Consider the following 20812-nt stretch of genomic DNA (forward strand, 5'->3'; position numbering starts at 1 on the left):
CCCACTGGGGAAGATTACTAAGCAGTGGAGCAGTACTGTAGGTATCTCTCCTCTTCCACTCTGTTTCTTACCATCTATAAAAAGAAAGAAAGGAATATATATATATATATATATATATATATATATATATATATATCCAGGAATGGTGGAGTTGTGCAGGTATCCAGGTCTAGAAATAACCCTAGTGAAAAAAAAAGAAGAAAAAAAAGAAAATATAGGGGTCAGACAGTGGAACACTCTAAAAAGTATACCGTAAGGTGCAAAGACACCAGCAGGGAAGAACTTTCACAAAACAAGTGTGGCAACACTGCAAGTGTGTCTCCTCCATTTCTAGATCCTCATTACCTCTCAATTTCTCTATCTCTATTTAAAAGGAAAAGAAAAAAATGGGCTTCTGGGAGTGGTGGCACAAACTTTGTAATCGTCATTACAATGAAGGAGGGAGAGAAGAAGGAAGGAGGGAGAAGATAGCTTTAAAAAAAGCTCATGGACTCTTTGGAACATACCTAAAATAGACTTCTTAGCTTCTTCCAACATGAAGACCCCTAGTTTTATCTGTTTTACTCTTACCTTTGGGTTCATGTTTATTAAACTATTTTTCCTGCTTTATATCTTACTGCCTTTCAGCCACCAAGTTGCAGGTGCTACCTTGACACCATCATGACTTCCCTGGCTAGATAACCTCACCAATGTGTCCAGAAACCTCAAATCTTCAGAGCCCTATCCCACTAGAAAGAGATATAAAGAGGATAGGGATATGTATCAACCTTCCAATGCCCATGTGCATCAGAGAAGCATGTACAGAAGCCAGACCATCCACCTTCTGCACTCCATAAAGAATTCTGGTCCACAAGACCCATGAGACAGAGCACATGTAGCCATAAGTTAGAGGAAAATATATACCTCACAGTTAAAGTACATAATAGTCTGCAGTGACTCAGTAAGTGCAGCAAGCGAGTAGAACGACCTAAAAAAGATACCATGAAGTATTTAATCAAATATTTTTCTTCCTTTTTTTTTTTTTGCCTTCAGTATTATGGCTGTGGCTCGGTGCCTGCACCATGAATTCAATGCTCCTGGAGGCTGCTTTCCCTTTTTACCCCTTGTTGTTTTATCATTGTTGTAGTTATTATTGTTGTTATTGATGTCATAGGACAGAGAGAAATTGAGAGAGAAGGAGAAGACAGAAAGGGGGAGAGAAAGATAGACACCTGCGGACCTGCTTCACCATTTGTGAAGCAACCCCCTGCAGGTCGAGAGCCTGTGTTTCAAACAGGGATCCTTATGCCACGCCATGTGGGCTTAACCCATTGTGCTACCTCCCGACCCCCATTTAATAAAATATTTTCTACTTGGACCTAGATACAATCCTCACATACTTCCTATTACTCTTCCCTTAATCACTCTAAGTTCAACCATGTCAGGTAAAGGACTACAAAAGCTAGATAAGGGCAAGAGACCAGCACACTAGTGATAGCTCTTTTGGTCATTTCCAGGCCACCCCATCATCCAAGGCCCTAGTCAGAGAATCCTGGGATTCCCACATAGATATGATGGGCCTAGACCTATGACAGATCTTTCTCTCCACTGTTGCTGGTCATTTCCATCAGGAACAGCATCATGGACCCTCCTGTGGGCCTCTATAAGACCTAGGCCTCGATGAGGAAAAACAATGGTAGGGATTGCCCCACTCTCAAAGGGAGTCTGGGTCAACATACTTTGCCACAGTAAGACTGATCCTGAAATGAGAGCAGCCTAGAATGTTCCTATCTGTGATCATGGAATGCTAGCTCCATGACCTACAAGGATACAAAGGTTACACAGGCATCTGTGCTGAGTATAAATAGACATGGGCCCCAGATCAGATCAATTGGATTTACAATTAACATATATATTTTCCATATTTGGGAGCTGCTCTCTGCCCTGATCCAGCTTTCTAGTCCTATTTCCAATTCTGACACCATTGCCCCAGACAATACTATCAGCCCACCTGCATGTTAGCTGTTAGGCTCAGTCAAAAATTATTGAAGTAATAGGCTTCTTGGAATATACCTAAAATAGACTAACTTTTTCCAAAATGGAGACCCAAAATCCCATCTATGATATTCCTACCTTTTGGTTTCTGATTATTAAACAAATTGTTCTGCTTTATATCTTAATGTTTTTCAGCCTCCAAGTTACAGATGCTACCATAATGCCAACCTGACTTCACTGGGCAGAGGACCTGAACAACGTGTCCTGGAACCCCACCTCCCAGAGCCCTACCCCACTAGGGAAAGATAGAAACAGGCTGGGAGTATGGATTAACCTGTCAACACCCATGTCCAGTGTTGAAGCAATTCCAGAAGCCAGACTTCCCACCTTCTACACCCCATAATGACCCCAGGGTCACCCCATACTACCAGAGAGATAAAGAATAGGACAGCTTCAGATGGAGTGAGTGGGATATGGAACTCTAGTGGTGGGATCTGTGTGGAATTGTACTCCTCTTATCCAATATACCTGTCGATCATTATTAAATCAGTAAAAAAAATTTCTGATCCTTATTCAGCAAGGGATAAATAATAGGGAAACTTCCAATGAAGGAGATGGGACATAGAACTCTGGTGGTGGGAACTGTATGGAATTGTACCATGTTATCTTACAATTTTGTTAATCATTACTAAATAACTAATAATAAATTAAAAATTAAAAGGAATGATGTATAGTTTTAACATCGACTTTTTACTCCATTTTCAAAGAAAATCAGAAGTTTGTTTTTCTAAACCCAGAGCAATAATAATAATGACTGATAACAAGAATATGGAATACTTTTCTGAAAGTAGGATAAATTGTCAACCATCTTGGCAATCACAAATAAAATATTATTTATTTTAGTAACATAGATACATATAGATAGATAGATAGATAGATAGATAGATAGATAGATAGAGATACAGAGAGAGACTGACCATACCAGACTGATTTTGAGTGGTGCTGGGGACTGAACCTAGGGCCTCAGAATCTCAGGTATGAAACACTTTTAAATGACCATTATGAAATCTCCTCAGCCTTGAAATGAAATTTTAAATATATTTTGCTAATCAAAATATTTCCCAAGAATTAATATTAATATTGTTTAAAAAATCATGAAGTGATCTGGTTTTGAATAACAAAAGATTGGAAACAAAATCATAAACCAACACCAGAAAGCTCAGAGGACCAGGCAATGGCACACACAAATTACCAAGCATGAGGACCCAGGTTCAAGTCCAGGTTCCCCACAGGTGTGTGTGTGGGGGGGGGAGGCAGAACTTCACCAGCAATAGAGCTGTGCTGGAGCTGTCTCTATTTCTCTCCCTCTGTGTATCTCTGTCCCACGCTCTATCAAAGATAAAAAAAAAAAAGAAAAAAAATGGCTTCCAGAAACAGAGGAATACATTGTACAAGCACTGAAAACTTAGTGGGAAAAAATAAGAAATGCAAATATATATTTCTTTTGAAGCGTAGAAGTCTTAATGCAAGATCATCAACTATATATACATACACATACATACATATATATATATATATATATATATATGATTGTATATTCTATATTCGGGATTTGGGTTTGACAGTTTGTTATAGTTCAGAAATATCAATGGATTTTAAGAGATGTTACTGACAAAATCCTGGCAAGATTTGATTGAGCAGAAAACTATTGAGTGTTCACACTTAACAATAATTACTCAACTTATTTTCTGGATGGCCCAGGAACCCCTGGAGTTCATCTATACCATGACAAGCATTTACTCTGTTGTCTATATTACATTAATTATAAGACACCTATACAGATTCATCACATCTCCACAGAGTTTCAAGTGGCTTACACAAGTAACAAAATTTCTCTTGCTGTAAGTGTATGTTGAACAGACAGGAAGAATACTGTTATCTGTGTTCTAAATTAACAAATGATTGAGAACACTCAGGACTATGTATCTATCAGTTGATGCAGAATGCACACTGAAGGAAAAGATACACTTCTGTCAATCAACCCTGAGGTTCCTGACAATTCACAAACCCCCCAGATTTAAATGCAAGCCCCCAAAATGAAAGAAACTAGGAGTTCATTGAGATGAAGGTTCTATATTTGTAGCAATAGAGGCTTATAATGGAAGTTAACTTCAGATATAGGAAAAGAGAAAAATACCTCAAAAGATACATCAAGAATATCTGTGGCGTTTACCACTCAAAAGAGGTCAAAATTTCATTTCAAGGCTGAGGAGATTTCATAATGGTCATTTAAAAGGCACAGTCCAGCCTTCCCTGGACTGAAGACCCTACCAATTTGTCCAGGAGCTCCGCTTCCCCGGAGACCCATACTAGGGAAAGAGAGGGACAGACTGGGAGTATGGACCGACCAGTCAACGCCCATGTTCAGGGGGGAAGCAGTTACAGAAACCAGACCTTCCACCTTCTACAACCCACAATGACCCTGGGTCCATGCTTCCAGAGGGATAGAGAGTGGGAAAGCTATCAGGGGAGGGGGTGGGATATGGAGACTGGGTGGTGGGAATTGTGTGGAGTTGTACCTCTCCTACCCTATGGTTTTGTTAATTTATCCTTTCTTAAATAAAAAAAGAGATCAAAACCAAAAAATTTAGATAGTGCTATTTGTTAAACTTGATAATACTTCCCATAATACTACTTGGCATAGCTCAGATGGTTGAACTATTTTTCAATGGGAAGACTTTCAAGTAAAAATCAGTTACTGCAATCCTGAAATTATGAACTGAAATTTGTTCCCTTAGCCTTCTTCTAATTTATTTTTTATTAGTAATATAATAATGATCAATAAGACCCTAGGGTAAGAATGGTATAATTCCACATAATTCCTACCACCAGAGTTTCATATCCACCCTGTCTATTGGAAGCCTTTTTATTCTTTATCCCTCTGGGAGTATAGACCCAAGATCACTATGGGGTGCAGAAGGTGGGAGGTCTAGATTTTATAATTGCTTCAATGCTGGACATGGATGTTGTTGACAGGTCAATCCATACTCCCAGCCTGTTCCTATCTTTCCCTAGTTGAGTAGGGCTCTGGGGAGGTGGGATACCAGGGCTGATTGGTGAAGTCTTCTGCCCAGGAAAGTCAGGTAGGCTTCATGGTAGCAGCTGTAACTAGATGGCTGAAAAATATTAAGATGTAAAGCAGAAAAATAATTTAGTAATCAAGAACCTAAAGGTAAGAATATAACAGAAAAGGTTTTTGGTCTTCATGTTGGAAGAAGTTGGGTAGTCTATTTTAGATCTATTTCAAGGAGTCCATGACTTTACTAATTTTTGACTGAGCCCAACAGCTAATATGCAGGTGGGCTAAAGATATTGTCTATGAAGATATTGCCAGAGTTGGAAATGGGACTAGACAGCTAGATCAAGGGAAAGAGTAGCTCCCAAATATGATACTGTTAACTGTAAATCCCATCCATCTGACCTAGGATCCACATCTATTCATATTCAGCACAGGAGTCTGTGTAGCCCCTGCATTCCTGTAGGTGTGATCACAGCTAGGTACATTAAAGGCTGCACTCATTACAGGACCAGTCTTTCTCAAGTGGCAAAGTATATTGACCCAGCCTCCCTTTGAAGAGTGGGGCAGTTTCTGTCATTGTTCTACATTTAAGGCAATGTCCCTTAGAGGCCCACAGAGGGTTTATGATGTTGTTCCTGATGGATATGACCAGTAATGGTGTAAAGAGGGATCTGTCATAGGTCTAGGCTCATCATATCTGTGTGGGAGTCCTAGGATTCCTTACCCTTACCCTTAGAATCTAACATAATTTAAGGGATATTCTCCATACTATTAATGCATTCCATCATCATATAATGACAATATTCCTACTGAGTACATATGATTACATAAAAAGTATGTTTTACATTTTACTAAAAGTAAAAGAAAAACTAATTTAGAGAAAGAATACAACAAACATTTTCTCATTCATCTTTCCCAAAATATTTTTTAAATGTAGCAATAGTTGCTTATTTAAAAATAAAGTCACTTTAAAATGCCATTTAAAGTATTCAGGGTCAAAAGAACCAAAGCCAATAAAGATTTCAGTGCAACCTTCAAGCCAGAACAGGAATAAGAAGGGATCAAGTGAGGAGACAAGTTTTCATCTAGAAAGCATGTGCAAGAGAAAGTATGGGAAATATGAAGAAAAGAAAAAAAAATGCCTCATTGGAAGTTTAAGGATAAGGTCAAGTAGGGGAAGGAGATAATTATAATGAAAATAAAAGTATGCAGATGAAAACATACATGTGCAAGCATGTAAGTTGCATATAGACAGTCATTGTTCTGAATGCATGCCTCCATGCAGATCCTCTCCCAATGGCCCCAGATGGTCCAATACATGTCAGCAAGAATTTAAGGCACAGTTCTAAGGCTGCAATGACTGCTGCATGACATATATATATCACCCAGTCATATTCCTATTATAATTCGAGCATTAATTCCTTTTCTTAACACATAGACAAAGACACATTTATCTAGTCTTAAACATCTGTCAGGAAGTGTTAAAAAAGACACATGCCTTCCTAACAAAGTCCCAAAACCTAGATATAGACCAGGTCCCATAAGATAGAGCATATGTTCACATGTATCCATAAATTAGGGCAAAATATATACCTGAAAGCAAAAATACACAATAGTGTGCAGTGAGTCAGTATCAAGTTCCTAATGAAATAGTGTTTACTTAGACTTAGATACCCTCCTCACCTACTTCCTATTACAGTTCTCTCACTCACTCCAAAGCTAACATTATCAAAGCAAGGACTGCAAAAGCTGAATAAGGGAGAGAGACTGGCAAACTTTAATGATGACTGTTTAGTCACTATCAGGCCACCCCATCAGCAGGGGCCATATTCGGGGAGTCCTGAGATTCCCAAATAGACATGATAGGCCTAGACCTCAAATAAATCCCTCTTTCCATTGTTGCCAGCCATTTCTATCAGGAACAATACAATAGGCTCCTTTGTGGACCTCCATACTACCTTGTCCTCAACTTGGATCAACAATAGTAGAGAATGTTCCATCCTCCGAAGAGAGGATGGACAACATACTCTATGCCACACCTGAGGAAATGGGTCAATATTGGGGCAGCTTGGAATGTTCCTACTCATGACCACAGAATGTGAGCTCAGATCTACAGGGATACAGAGGTCACATAGGCTCCTAAACTGAATATGGGTCCCAGATCACATCAAATCGATGAGGTTTACAGTCAACAATATTTATACCCTTTTCCCATATTAGGGAGCTACTCTCTTCCCTGATCCAGCTTTCTGGTCCTTTTTTCAGCCGTTACATCATCTCTCCAGACAATAACTTGGATTCACCTGCATATCATCTTTCTGGCTCAGGGAAAAACAACAACAATGACAACAACAACAACAACAACAACAAAACTAGTATAACCACAGGCCCTTTGGAATATAAAATATGCCTACTACCTATCTACAAAATGGAGGAAACCCCCCCCCCCAACTCCTCATCTGCACTATTCCAGCCTTTAGGTCTATGATTGGTCAACAATTTGTTTGGCTTTCTATGTATGTTAACTCTCTTTTAAACCACCAGGTTCCAGATGCTACCATGATGCCAACCAGACTTCCCTGTACATACAACCCCACCAATGTGTCCTGGAGCCCCACTTCCCCAGAGTCCTTCCCCACTAGGGAAAGGGAGAGATAGGCTGAGAGTATGGATTGACCTGTCAATGCCCATGTTCAGTGGGGAAGCAATTACAGAAGCCAGACCTTCAACCTTCTGTATCCCACAATGACCTTGTCCATATTCCCAGAGGGTTAAAGAATAAGAAAGCTATCAGGGGAGGGGATGGGATGCAGAGATCTGGTGGTAGGAATTGTGTGGAGTTGTACCCCACTTATCCTATGGTTTAGTCAATGTTTCCTTTTTATAAATCAAAAATTTAAAATAAAAAAGACACATGCTTCTTAAAAATTTGATATCATTCAAACCTTCAACTCTTAATAGTAGAGTAAGAATTAGATGAAGCCAACTGAGGGTATTAAGACGACCTAATTGAAATGGATGGAAAAAGCTATGACTGAAAGAGGACAGGGGCATAGACAAAGAAGGCAGAGAAGAAAAAGAAAGAATAATAATAATAAAAAAACTAACTTTGTACTTTTGCCATTAGCAGGCCCTTTCTAGGTTACTTGAGAATTCCATTCCCCATAATAGGTACTTTGATTATTTATCAATTTTAAAGTGTTTTATCACCTACATGAAACTCTTTAAAAACAAATCATTTTCACCTGTTTAAATTTTATTCTCCTTATCTCTAAAATGGCTGATTTGAATGATGTAAGAATATTCTAACTCTATTTCTACCTCTATATTTTTAGTAGTAGATAGTACATGAACTGAACTATAAGGTTGCTTCCTAAAAATAAAAGATAAATGAATCATAATTTACTCATTTTTAAACAAATTATTTAGAGGTTATTAATCTATCTTCAAGTATAATGCTATCTGTATGGGTATCAAGAGAAAAAAAATGCTTGTTTTTAAAAAAAATTTTGCACAGGTGTGGATAACATGATATTTATACAAAGAGACTTTCATGTTTGAGGCTCCAAAATCCCAGGTTCAATCTCTCACACCACCATAAACTAAAACTGATATATATATATATATATATATATATATATATATATTTAAAATCTTGTCTTATGACAACAGGTTCTTCATCTTTTCTTTATTTATCATCAAGTTGGAGCCAATTCTCCATGTTGGCTAATATAGCTAGAATAAGATGTTTTTCTTGGTGCCAAGTTCTTGTTGAGGCAGGTTAATGAAGAGTTTGTGGTTTTTCTTCTCATTAAGAATTCATTTTGGCAATGACAACACTTCAGTGATCATTATGATTCTGTGTGCTATTAATTCAACTGCAGCATGGATTTCCCCATGGAGGTAGCTTTCCTTCCTCTCAAAGCAAGTAAGCATTCACTCACTGGCATCCTCACAAAGTTAGTTCCTTGCTGGAATGTAGGACACACGGTCTCTCTATTCCTGTTGACTTTTTTTCACAGTCAAGATTACTCATTGCATCATTGCAACTGAAAACTGAATAACAATAGATGGGAAATAGTTTCCACATTTTTCCATAGAACATAACCCCAACTGCTTTGCAGCCAAAATCAATGAAGGAAGAAAGAGTTAGGTGAATAGTCATCTTTTTAAAGTCATTGGTGGCAAATTACACACTCTCTATTCAATACATTGACCCTAACTCTGCCTTTTCCTGTCATATCATGCTTATTAATACAATGTGCTTAAATAAATTAGAAAAGCAGCTTGAAAAAAATAAAATTTAAGAAGCACAACTTTTGACATCTGGGTCAATAGACAATACAGAAATGGCATACATGAGACGTGAATCAGTTTCTGTATATGCTATAGCATTGCAGTGCTATTGCCTCTCTCACATGAAATTGATTGATTGTTTTTAAAAAATCAGAAAAGAAAATCCAAATTTTGGAAGATCACTAATATTCTAAGATGATCAATCATCTATATAATTAAGTTGGTGCAGCCACTGTGACATTCTCTTTCCCATATAATTAAACTGATTGTTTTCCTAAAAAATTACATCGTCTCTTTATTTATCAACAATAACCTGCCCTTTTGTATTTTTTAATTTATTTTTCCTCTACTGGGGGATTAATGTTTTACATTCAACAGTAAACTGTAAACAGTAGTTTGTATTTTCTTTTTTTTTTTTTCCTCCTCCAGGGTTATTGCTGGGCTCAGTGCCTGCACCATGAATCCACCGCTCCTGGAGGCCATTTCCCCCCCTTTTTGTTGCCCTTGTTGTAGCTTCGTTGTGGCTATTATTATTGCCCTTGTTGACGCAATTCGTTGTTGGATAGGACAGAGAGAAATGGAGAGAGGAGGGGAAGACAGAGAAGGGGAGAGAAAGATAGACACCTGCAGACCTGCTTCACCGCCAGTGAAGCCACTCCCCTGCAGGTGGGGAGCCGGGGGCTCGAACCGGGATCCTTAGGCCGGTCCCTGCGCTTTGCGCCACCTGCGCTTAACCCACTGCGCCACCGCCCGACCCCCTGTATTTTCATATCTTCTCCCCAACTTGATAATCAACTCTAAGGATTTCACATTAGTTTTCCCTTTTTCTTCCTCTTTTTCTGCAGGCATCCATATCCTTTATTCACATTTTTTAATATAAGAAAGAGGTAGAGATTATGAATAAGAGAGATCACAGCTCTGAAACTTCCTTTAGTGAGATTGGAGGGGGGAGAGACATTTCAACCTGGGTTGCTCACATGGCAAAGCAGCACACTATACAACTGAGCTATTTCAGCAGCCTTCCCTCTTCCTTGTTTTGTTTTGTTTTTTTAAATCAGGACACTGCACAGTTCTGGCATCTGATGGTACATATGTTTTCTATACTGCTTGTATTTTTAATTTAACCAATGTTCCTTCAAGCATTTTGCCAGATTTTCCTTGTCAAGGTAAAATTTGACTTTTGATTAGACAGAATGTTAAGGAAAATGTCATTTTGATTGTTTGGATAATAGATTTTCTGATTTAATATAACACAGAAATACAATTATCTTCAAATTTATTTTGTGTTGTTATATAAGACTAAAGAAAGAAGCCTCAAATTGAGAAACATAAAATATTCTAATTATTTATTTTCAAAGTTTTAATCAGCAACTCAAGTCAATGCATTAAAGAAAACAATAAATATTCTCTGATACATTTGAAACTCTAATTTAATCATGTCTGCAATATATTTTATAAATATGGCATAAGCTGTAGGCATGGGTTTACTTTGTTCTCAAAAAGATCAGTAGTAAAATTCATAGAAAAGCTTTACATTAAGATTTCTTACATCAAAGCTTTTGAAAGATATTTTAGAAAGAGGTAGGGAAACAGTGAATTCTGCTAAAACATCTCGTTTCTAGCCCCATTGACTAGAAGTTAATAAGATTCACCAAAAAAAAAAAACCCACACAGATTCCTTGTGTCTAGATATAACTATCTTTCTCTCCCTCCCTCTCGCCCTCTCCCTCCCTCTTTTCTTTTCTTTTTTCTCTTTCTTTCTCTATTTCTCCTACCTACCCTCCCTTCCATCTTTCCTTCCTTCCTTCCTTCCTTCCTTCCTTCCTTCCTACCTCCCTCCCTCCCTTCCTTCCTTCTTCTTTCCTTCCCTCTTCCTTACAGGCAGACAGTTGTGTCATAAGCAGCAATAGAATGTGAAGCATGAGCTGAATGGGTTTAGAGCCAAGGAGATTTTTCTCTAAAGCCTGGGTGCCCATACAGGGCAGCTCTGCAGAAGCAAGAGCTTCCTCCTCTCCCCACCCTCTGTTGGGATGATGCACTGCTAAACCATTTGCATTAGCCACTTAGTGGTTCCTAGCTGGGAAAATATTTCCCCAGGTTAAAAGTCTCTGCCCAAACTACCCAGAGAGGCTGAAAAGCTTTCTCACAGTTATTTACTGCCTGCAGTCTCTCCCCGCCCTCTGCTGCCTGAACCTAGGGGATGTGTCTCGACCAGGCACTGCGCACGTCCCTACCAACAGTAGAACAAACCCTTGGCAGGTGGCCAGGAGGCTTCCTCCCAGCCACCACTCCCCGCCTCAAACCCCCCCCCCCCCATACAATACAAGATCTTCCTTCCTCAGTTCCCTTAAATCACAACTGAGTGAAATCTCAGAGCCTTCATCCAGCCACCGGCCAGCATGTCTGGGGGCAAATACGTAGACTCCGAGGTAGGCTTGGGTGGTGTATGCGCGAGGGTTGTGCAAGGAGGGCTCCCTTCTGCTATCTCCCACTTCACATATTCCAGCTGCTTTCTTCACCCCAGCCCTCTCTCCACTTTGGAGCACTCCTGCTGAGGGCTGGCACAGCTAAGGAATGGACTTCAGCAGAGGTGGAGAGGAGGCAGGAATGTTTCGTGTTTTCTTTCCTTTTTAAAAAAATTTTTTCCCTTTTGTTGTCCTTGTTGTTTATCGTTGTTGTTATTATTTGTTGTTGTTACTGCTGTCGTTGTTGTTGGATAGGACAGAGAGAAATATAGAGGGGAGGGGAAGAAAGAGAAGGGAAGAGAAAGACACCTGCAGACCTGTTTCACAGCTTGATGCCGGTCCTTGCGCTTTCCGCCATGTGCGCTTAACCAGCTGTGCCACAGCCCGGCTTCCCTGTTTCGTGTTTTCTTTTGGGGATAGGGACCAAATGGGGTGCGTCCTGAATTACAAGGTGTGTGTCCTGGGATGGTGGTGAGGGGGAAGTGTCCTGAAGTTAGTTAGATGTGCCCTCCAGAGGACGCCTTTCAGATTGAATCCCGGATGCCAGGATGCTTGTTGTGGATCCCTGGATCTGGTCCCAGGCTACGGGGAGGAAGGAGTGGAACGCAGGGTGAATAAGCAAGGCCCTTAACCCAAAGTCCTGGGACAGTCCCCGAGAGTCCCCACTGGGCGCCTGGATCTGCTGGGGGGAGGAGGGAGCAGTAGCACCAGAGGCGCACGTCTTGTTTGCACTTTCCAAAGCTCTTGGGTCACCTCAGGATCTCATCTTGCATCTCGGTGCTTTGGTAGGGGTGTTTGAAGAAGAGCAAATTCCTTTTCTCTTCTTTCATCCCATCACCCACCTTCAAATACCAGCGCCCCCATTTAACTACCTCCAGGTGCTCCAAGTCTACCCGGGCAGTCATAGAGTCTCTTTTCTCTTTCCTTTTCTCTTCTTTTTCTTATTTCTCTCTTTTTCTTTCTTCATTTATTTCTCCCCCCTCCTTTCTTTCTTTTTTCCAATCTCAGCTGCAGTTCAGCCACCGGCCAGCGGCCTGGGAGTGACCTGCGGGTGGGTGGGAGCATTGCAGGTGAGATGTCACTTAGGGTCTGACAAGTAGTAGGGTCAGGGAGGGCGATGCGGGACCGTGACCACCAGCAGCGTGGGAAATCTGGCAAGAGGTCAAGGGGAAATGGGGGACCTCAAGCAGGTGCGAGGGAGACGAGTCCAACAAACAAGGAAAAGGGGGACTGCTCCTTCTCCTTGAGTATAGGAGGCAGGGTGGGTCCCAGCTGGATTTTAGGGTGGTGTTGGGATGGGATTATGGAAATGTGATACCGGGGAATATGGGCAGGTGAAGTACTTGGGGTGAGGGAAGAGTGGAGGAGAGCCTTGGCAGAGGCAGTCCCGGGTCTGGACCACAATCCTGCAGGAGCAAGTTGGCGGTGGGGGTGGACGTAGGGTCTCAGCCGGGTGCTCCAGGGCTAGGCGCTCGCTGGGCGGGTGCCGGGGCGCACTGCGAGGCGGATCGCCCTGACCCCTGGCGGTGGGCGGGGGAGGCAGGAGCTCCCTGCCTGGTACAGAGGGGTGTGGTGTTCTCCCCGATCCTCTTAAAAGCTTGGGGCGCCAAAGAGTTGACTGTGCACGGAACCTCCTCTTGCTGGAGCGGTTAGTTCGATTTGCAGCTTCGAGGTTTGCCTCCCAGCCGGGCTGATTTCTGATCGCTCTTTTTTTTCTTTTCTGAAATCTTTTCCCACCGCCTGTGCCACCCTCCGCAGGGACAACTCTACACACTTCCCATCCGGGAACAGGGCAACATTTACAAGCCCAACAACAAGGTAATGGCAGAGGAGATGAACGAAAAGCAAATGTACGACGCACACACCAAGGAGATCGATCTGGTCAATCGGGATCCCAAGCATCTCAATGACGACGTAGTCAAGGTAAGGCAACCAACAAGGAAGGGGTCTCCCCACCCCCAACCTCCAACCCCCGCCCCAGGGAATGCTTTTAGGACCCGGACAACCTTCCTCTGGCAAGATGCCTGTTCAGCCTCCACTGTCTGCCATACATAAGTCTCCTGGCTTGATGGGTGAACCCTCTAGAGCTCATCACAAATGTCACCCCTTCCCCAATTTGATTCCCATAGAACTTCACTAATATGATTTTTGTTGTTCATGTAAGTGTATTTCTCTTCTTATGAACTAGTCTCTAGATGTCAACAACAGACCCTCATTCCTGGGGTTGAAAGTCTAGTGGAGGGTGGTAACTATTGCACATAGAATTAATGCAGTAAGATGATTTTGTAAAGTCTTATGTAGAAGATAAGTGCGGAACACACAGTGAGGAGATACAAGTAAGATAATCTAAAGTGACTTTAAAATAGTGAGCAGAAATTCTTCTTGACTAAAGAAAAGGACAACATATATGCATGTATATACATTCATATATATGCATATGTATACATAATATGAAGTGTATTTTAACTGGAAAAACATGGTGGTTATGCACAGCTAAACAAATTTGTGCAACCAAAAATAATGTGCACTTCGATTTCTTCTACAGACAATTCTAGGTAGGTGAAGAAAGTTGTTTCTTTACTGAGGAACTGTGTGAATCTGCCATGATCAAAGAGAACATTTCAGTTTGGAGTTCTTTTTATACTTTCAGGATACATTAAGTGAGATTTTAAAAAACGATATAATAATTTAATGGGTGATTAGCCAAACATGTATCTAACTCTGGTCATTTTTTCTATTATCATTATGTTATTCAACTTTGACCTTTTTAGAAAATCAAGTCATAGGGATTTATAGTCGGAGACATCTGGATTGGGTAATCGTGGGCCTGAGCCATCATTGGCAGAGGTTTTCTTGAGGGACTCTTGGACCAAGGAAGGTTCAAAGCATTAAAGATTAGAGTCTGAAGACCCAATTCTGCTCTGAAGACCTAATTCTGTACAACACTAGCACAATCAATGGGTGAAGGAGCAATTTCCACTCACTCAGCCTCTTACCCATACATGGGAGGAGCCATAATTCAAAGGCCGTTCACATTTATGAATAATATATTTTGAAAAGGGAAACAATTTAATCTGTAATTGGAAGGAAAATATAACTGACCGAATTGACACTCTTGGCTTGCTGGTAAAAGAAAATGGAAAATTGGAGCATGAGCAGGTTTTTCTACTAGCCAGATTGTGGAATATTTAAGGCAGCAGTGATAGTAAAAGTGGCTTATAAACTAGAAATTATAATTGAGGGGGAAAAAAACCAGTTTACAAAAAACATTACCTTAAAGAGGGAAAGGCATTTTGGTTTTTCCTCTTCTCCTATAGCTTTAGGCAAGAAAAAGGATGCCAAGAAAAGAAGATTTCAGAAAGAGTCAGCTTTGTTGGAGTGGGATTCCTGGAGCAAGGAACCTCCCTGGGATGAGTCAGAGAGTCCAGCAGCGTGGATGTGGGTCTCCACACATGGCATGACTAAGTTGTGAAAGAAAAATCCCTCTGGGAAAAGAGACTTCAACCAGATGGAAAAAAAGCCTAACAGGCTTAGAGGAAATAGCAGTTTACAAAACAACATTTCAAAGAGCATGTGTGGTGATCCTCATATTTAAAGAAATTAAAAGGAAGAGCTAAAGCAAGCTCCTGCTGGCCTAGAGAAAGCAAACTCCACCTACTTGGTCCTGTGAGTAAAACAAGATAGACACACAAAAAAAATTCACCCTCAGAAGAATTTAATAGGCTTACTTAATTCAAATATTCTTCCTAGAGGAGACTTTAGAAAATGTCCTGAAAAAAAAGATGCAGATCACCAATTCAAATTTTGTCCCCAGTGTGCCATCAGCCAAAAAGCCAGAAAAGGGAACTTATATCCTATGGCATAGATGCAGGTGTAAAAAAATTACGCATTTATTCTTTTGAGTCCAGATAGGTACTACATGACAAATGCACTACTTCCGGTGGCCATTTTGTTTGTTTGTTTGTTTGTTTATTTGATAGGACAGAGAGACACTGAGAGGGGAGAGAGAGGTAGAGGAGAGTGAAAGAGAGACCCCTACAACTCTGCTTCATCTTCTCTGAGGTTTCCACCCTGTAGGTTCTTACACAGTGTATCATGTGGTTGTGCCATTGCCTGGCCCTGAAAATGGTTTTTAAAAGTTATCTTGATCTAAGCATCTTGATGTTGATGATTATTCTACCATGCAATTGTGTAGCACCACATAGCATTTAAATATATACAGTAACATTTGTTGATTATTCCTTGACATTTTTTAAAGATAATGATATGGATATTACATGTTAAGAAAACCCTACAATGTTATGGATAGGATAACAAGGTGAGAGAAGAAGATTGCACTGTGGATAACAAAAGGGAGAAGGACATGAAGGAGAGACCATCAGAGTTGAATCATGAAGATAGGTAAAATACAGATGGTTACAAAGAGCACAGAGAGCATACTAATTAAACCAGGCATGAAAATGCAAATATCTTACATAGCATGTGAATCCAGAAGATTCTATAGCTGAGTTTAAACTGGAATTGAGAGTTAAATGGCAGAGTGGTAGGTTCTAAAGATGAGCAGATTTACTGTGGTCAGATGTCAGAGTTTCAGGTTTCAGTATTCATAAGTTTGGACTTCATGTCAGCAATGAGAAGACAGGACGACTGCAGGCATGAGAATAACATGACAAAAGAAGAGTTTTTAGGAAGATGGATGGTTAAGATAGTGGATGTGATGCAAGGCAGCTACTCTTGATGAGTAGAAAATAGTTAAGATGCAATTGTCTCCTATTCCAGATTGAGGATAGAAGTAAACAGGACATCTGAGATGAGATGTTGGAAACTTGAAAGTAAGAAGTTTTATATATGCACAGACACAAACATTCTATTAGCAGTAAAAAGGATATGCATTTGGTAATAAAATCATTTTTTGTTTCAAAATAGGGACCTACTTACTATCTTTGTGATCTTCTTCAACTAGAAATCACTATATTATCAGTTGAATAATAATGTCTGCCTTTATGTTTAATATATTATATATACAAATATATGTGATTAAAACAAAGAATTAGAAGTTCACACTGTCTCAGAGCACTTAGCACCATGCTAGTGTTCTCTTATGCTGGTGTTGGTATCAATTTTTCTTGTTTGTTTAGTAGTTAGCTTTACAAGATGGTTATTGATAGTCTGCCACATATGAGATCATGCATGGAATTCAGAATTCTGACTTTATAAAACAGCATAATGATTAATTTTTGGTGGGAAATTATTCTCAAATTTTTGAACACGAGAAAAATGGGAGATACTTGTTCTTAAGTATCTGAAACAATTTCAAATTTAATCAACAATGATATGCATTTAAAATATATACATGTATATATACTTAAAAGAAAAAAATTATTCCCTCCATATCCTAACTATGGTTCAAAAGGCATTGAGGAGTTAGCCCAGCTCTGATTCTAATTGAATATAATTTATATCATTTATTAAATTTTAAGACAATATATACCAAAAAAGTTCATGATGTAAATTATTCTTCTAAAGAATAGGGCTGTTGGCTACATTTTGAAGAGATTTCAAGTAAAAACAGCTGTAATACTAACAGGCATCTGTAAAGTCCAGTATTTTCAAAATCACCTGCTTAGACATTATCTTCATTCAAGCTTGTGAAATAACAAGCACTTTCACAGTCCAGATAGAGCTATTTTTTAGTTTATCTTACTTTTCAAAGTAAGTTTTTTAATGATAAAATGGTCAGAGAACTGAACTTTGGAAAAGCAGGTCTGGACTGTGTGCATGGACCTATAAGGGTTCTGGGTGTTTCAGTGGGGAAAGGATAGAGATAATTAAAAAAAGTTAAGTTTATGTCAAAAAGCATATATATGTTCTTTCTTCTGTGTTCTGGATCTTGTACATATGCCACATTCTGTACTGTACTCTAAGGGAGAAAGAATTGCATACTATACTTTTAAAGAAATAGCCCCAAGAAATAAGTTCTCATCCCCTAAAATATACCTAACATATCTATGCTCAGATACACCTTGGTAGAGAAGGAAGAATACTATACCAAGATAAGAAATGATATGTTTTCAAATCTTATAACTTTCTTCTCTAAAACTTGAGTATAGTGATTCTAAATATTTATAGACAAACACAAAATTCCTTTATCCTTAACATTCAAGAAAAGGCATGTATGTAGCAATCAGGTCAGATATGGTTCCAGTATGATGGTCCCTCACAGACCATTATCTCTCTAAACTAGAAAGCATTTAATACATTAGTGTGTAGTTGTGCAGCAAGGAAGAAGAGGTGGAGGGTGCCCAGGGTAATAAAGTAATATTTTTGACTACTAAAATATAATGAACATCACCTATAAAAGTATCTTGGGCAAGGTATTTTTTTTACTTCTGTACTTCAATTTTTTTCAACTATAAAAAAGAGAATCATTTTCATGAAATTTGCCCATAGTAATTCACCTATCAATAATGTATTATTATGTATCTGTTATTGTGTCAGGGGATACAACATGGAATAAGATTAATAGAAGCACTACTCACATCTGTCATCTCTTTACTTTTCTTCCTGGAGTTTCCTTTATAAACTTTTGATGAAATTCCAAGTTCTGTCCTCTATAAAAGATTATATCCTTCAGGGCAATGATTCACATTGTCTGTGAGTCAGTAAATAAAGTTGGGGCAATAATAGAAAACATATATTTTAGAAACAATGTACCCTTGTTTGAGACCTATAAAAACTAATTGTGTAAAATATTTCAAGCTCTTCTTTAATGTTCTTTCTATATTGAAATATTCCTATTAAAAAACTGAAATGGTTTAAGCCTATAATCTCTTTAAAAATCCCCAAAAGGACTTTCAAAGTTGACTATGTATCAGAATCACCAGTAGAATTCTTAGAAATATAGTGGATTCCTGGGCCCCTGCCAGATCTACTAAATTAGAGTATGTAGTATGTAGGAGCTGAACCCAAGGATCTATATTTTTCAATGCTCCCAGAGGATTATATTGTAAAGTCAGACTTAGAAATAATTTTTCACAAGTTTGGCTTAAAGATATATGCATTGGTTGACTTCACTTAAGGGAAAACTGATGAGGCATAGTATAATTCTCCCTGCTGGAAAAATGCTTGAGGATTATGCCAGTTTAAACTCTGCCAGAGTTTCACAACACCATGGAGGGTTCCCCAATCAAACTTACTCAATGATTCTTTATCCCATGAGGCCATGTAGGCTTGCAACCAACTGTGAGCTTACTGTCACAAAGTAACCGAGGAGCAGGATAATATGTTCAAGGTTGTCCCTCACAGACCAGTTAATGTTGTTCTGCTCTACATATATATATATATATATATGTAGTGCCCTTTTCATATTTAGAAGTATCCCAGTATGGAAAAAAAATTATATGGTCAAGAATGGATCTGAAAAAAAAAAAGTATGGATCTTTAGTGAGTTGGTTTTGATTCCTATAACCAGAACACTCCCAGTAGTTCCTACTCACATTATCTTTTAGAGAAATGGGCAAAATTTTTACATCTCAAGCATATCATGCCTTTCTTTCCTTTCTACTCTCCAGAGTGCCTTTCTTTTTATCAATCATCAAACTGCACTATAACCTAAGAGGAGCAGCTCTTCAGGATCAATTAATAGACTGGTAGTACCTACAGTCAGACTTAAATTTCTCTTCCTGAAACATGGGTTAAAGGAAATAGCATCCTTCCATCACATATTTTTCCAGCTACACAATCAAAGGCTGAAATGTTTAAAATAATATTAACATTTTCTCAGTTATTCCAGGAAACATAAAATGGCCTGTTTTCACACAGACCATTGTTTAGGGAGGGGGAAATGTTTTTAATTTTGTCTTAAAGGAAATCTGCACAATCCATGTACTGTTCAACTATCAGGGGAATTAATTGGTAGAACAGATTTATACCTGCATAGAATATATTCTTCCTGCCTTTCATGAGAACTATGTTGATGTTTCAGATATAAAGTGTATCTTGCTTTTGTTATTGAACACTGAAAAGGTGTCTTTTTGTTGCTCGTTAGTTCATGACAAGGGAAGAACATACTATTCCTAAAGATACAAGTAAGCTTCCCTTCAGTCATTGTTAGCTCTTTAGGTAATTAAGAGTCAAGCACTTTTACTTTTGAGGAGACTTGAATAATAAATGTGATGGTGGATGTTTGTGCTTAATATTCTATTTTCCACCAACTGAAATATGAACGTTTAAAAAGTTTTATTCAGGGATCTGGCAGTAGTGCAAGCCACTGAGTGCATGCTTTACTATGTGCAAGATCTGGGTTCAAGGCCTTGGTCCCCATCTTCAGGGGGAAAGATTCATGAGCAGTGAAACAGTGCTACAGGTTCTCTCTTTATCTCTCCCTCTCCATCTCCTCCCTGCCCTTCACCTTCTCACTGTCTTATCAAATAAAAAAAAGGATGGAAAAAAAAAGCAATAGACTCTCCTTATACAGACACCAAACTCCAGCCATAACCCTAGTGATAAAACTAAATTTTAAAATGGTTCATTCAGAATATAAACCTTTTCAAAGCCCAGAATGTCAATTATAATATAAAGACACTGTTATATTCTATGCAAGAAAATTGTATCCAGAGATTGCATTGAGTCATCTCATGTTTGTTGCAAGTAATAAGCACAATAATATTTTCTCATTTATAATTAATACTAGGAAAAGATGTTGATTTCTAGATCTGTGTTTTAAGAAAACATGGGCTGAGAAGGAAAAGCTCAGGAAAGAATCATTAAGGCTACTTGTTCCTGACCCGTTCTGTGCAGAATAGAACTTTGCAGAAGTCAAATTCAAGATCCCCACATCTATTTCTTTGCACTGCACTGTCATGTATGATGGCATCATCAGGTTTAGGTACTGACTGAGTACTAACTGAACAGTTCCTATCTCCATGAGATTTAGAGTTTATCAGAAAGTGCACATATAAACAAATGTGAGTTGGCTCAGAGTCAGGAACATGATAGA

At 39.1% G+C, this 20812-nt stretch overlaps 1 protein-coding gene and 1 long non-coding RNA gene across 3 annotated transcripts in view; both read left to right on the forward strand.

The window, feature by feature from the left end:
* LOC132539922 (uncharacterized) overlaps window positions 1-20812 on the forward strand; it is a 276120-nt gene that overhangs the window by 133854 nt on the left and 121454 nt on the right. The gene's annotated exons all lie outside the window — the stretch shown is intronic.
* CAV1 (caveolin 1) overlaps window positions 11624-20812 on the forward strand; it is a 40638-nt gene continuing 31449 nt past the window's right edge. The window contains exons 1-2 of one of the 2 annotated variants that reach the window (XM_007525435.3): window positions 11624-11778; window positions 13573-13737. In XM_007525435.3, coding sequence (XP_007525497.1) covers window positions 11749-11778; window positions 13573-13737 — 195 coding nt within the window. In that variant the 5' untranslated portion in view covers window positions 11624-11748. Of the gene's footprint in view, window positions 11779-13334; window positions 13463-13572; window positions 13738-20812 lie in introns of those variants that run through there. The other variant, XM_016189273.2, reaches the window with a different exon arrangement.

The sequence above is a fragment of the Erinaceus europaeus genome, chromosome 8 (genome assembly GCF_950295315.1).
Source record: "Erinaceus europaeus chromosome 8, mEriEur2.1, whole genome shotgun sequence".
NCBI lineage: Eukaryota > Metazoa > Chordata > Mammalia > Eulipotyphla > Erinaceidae > Erinaceus > Erinaceus europaeus.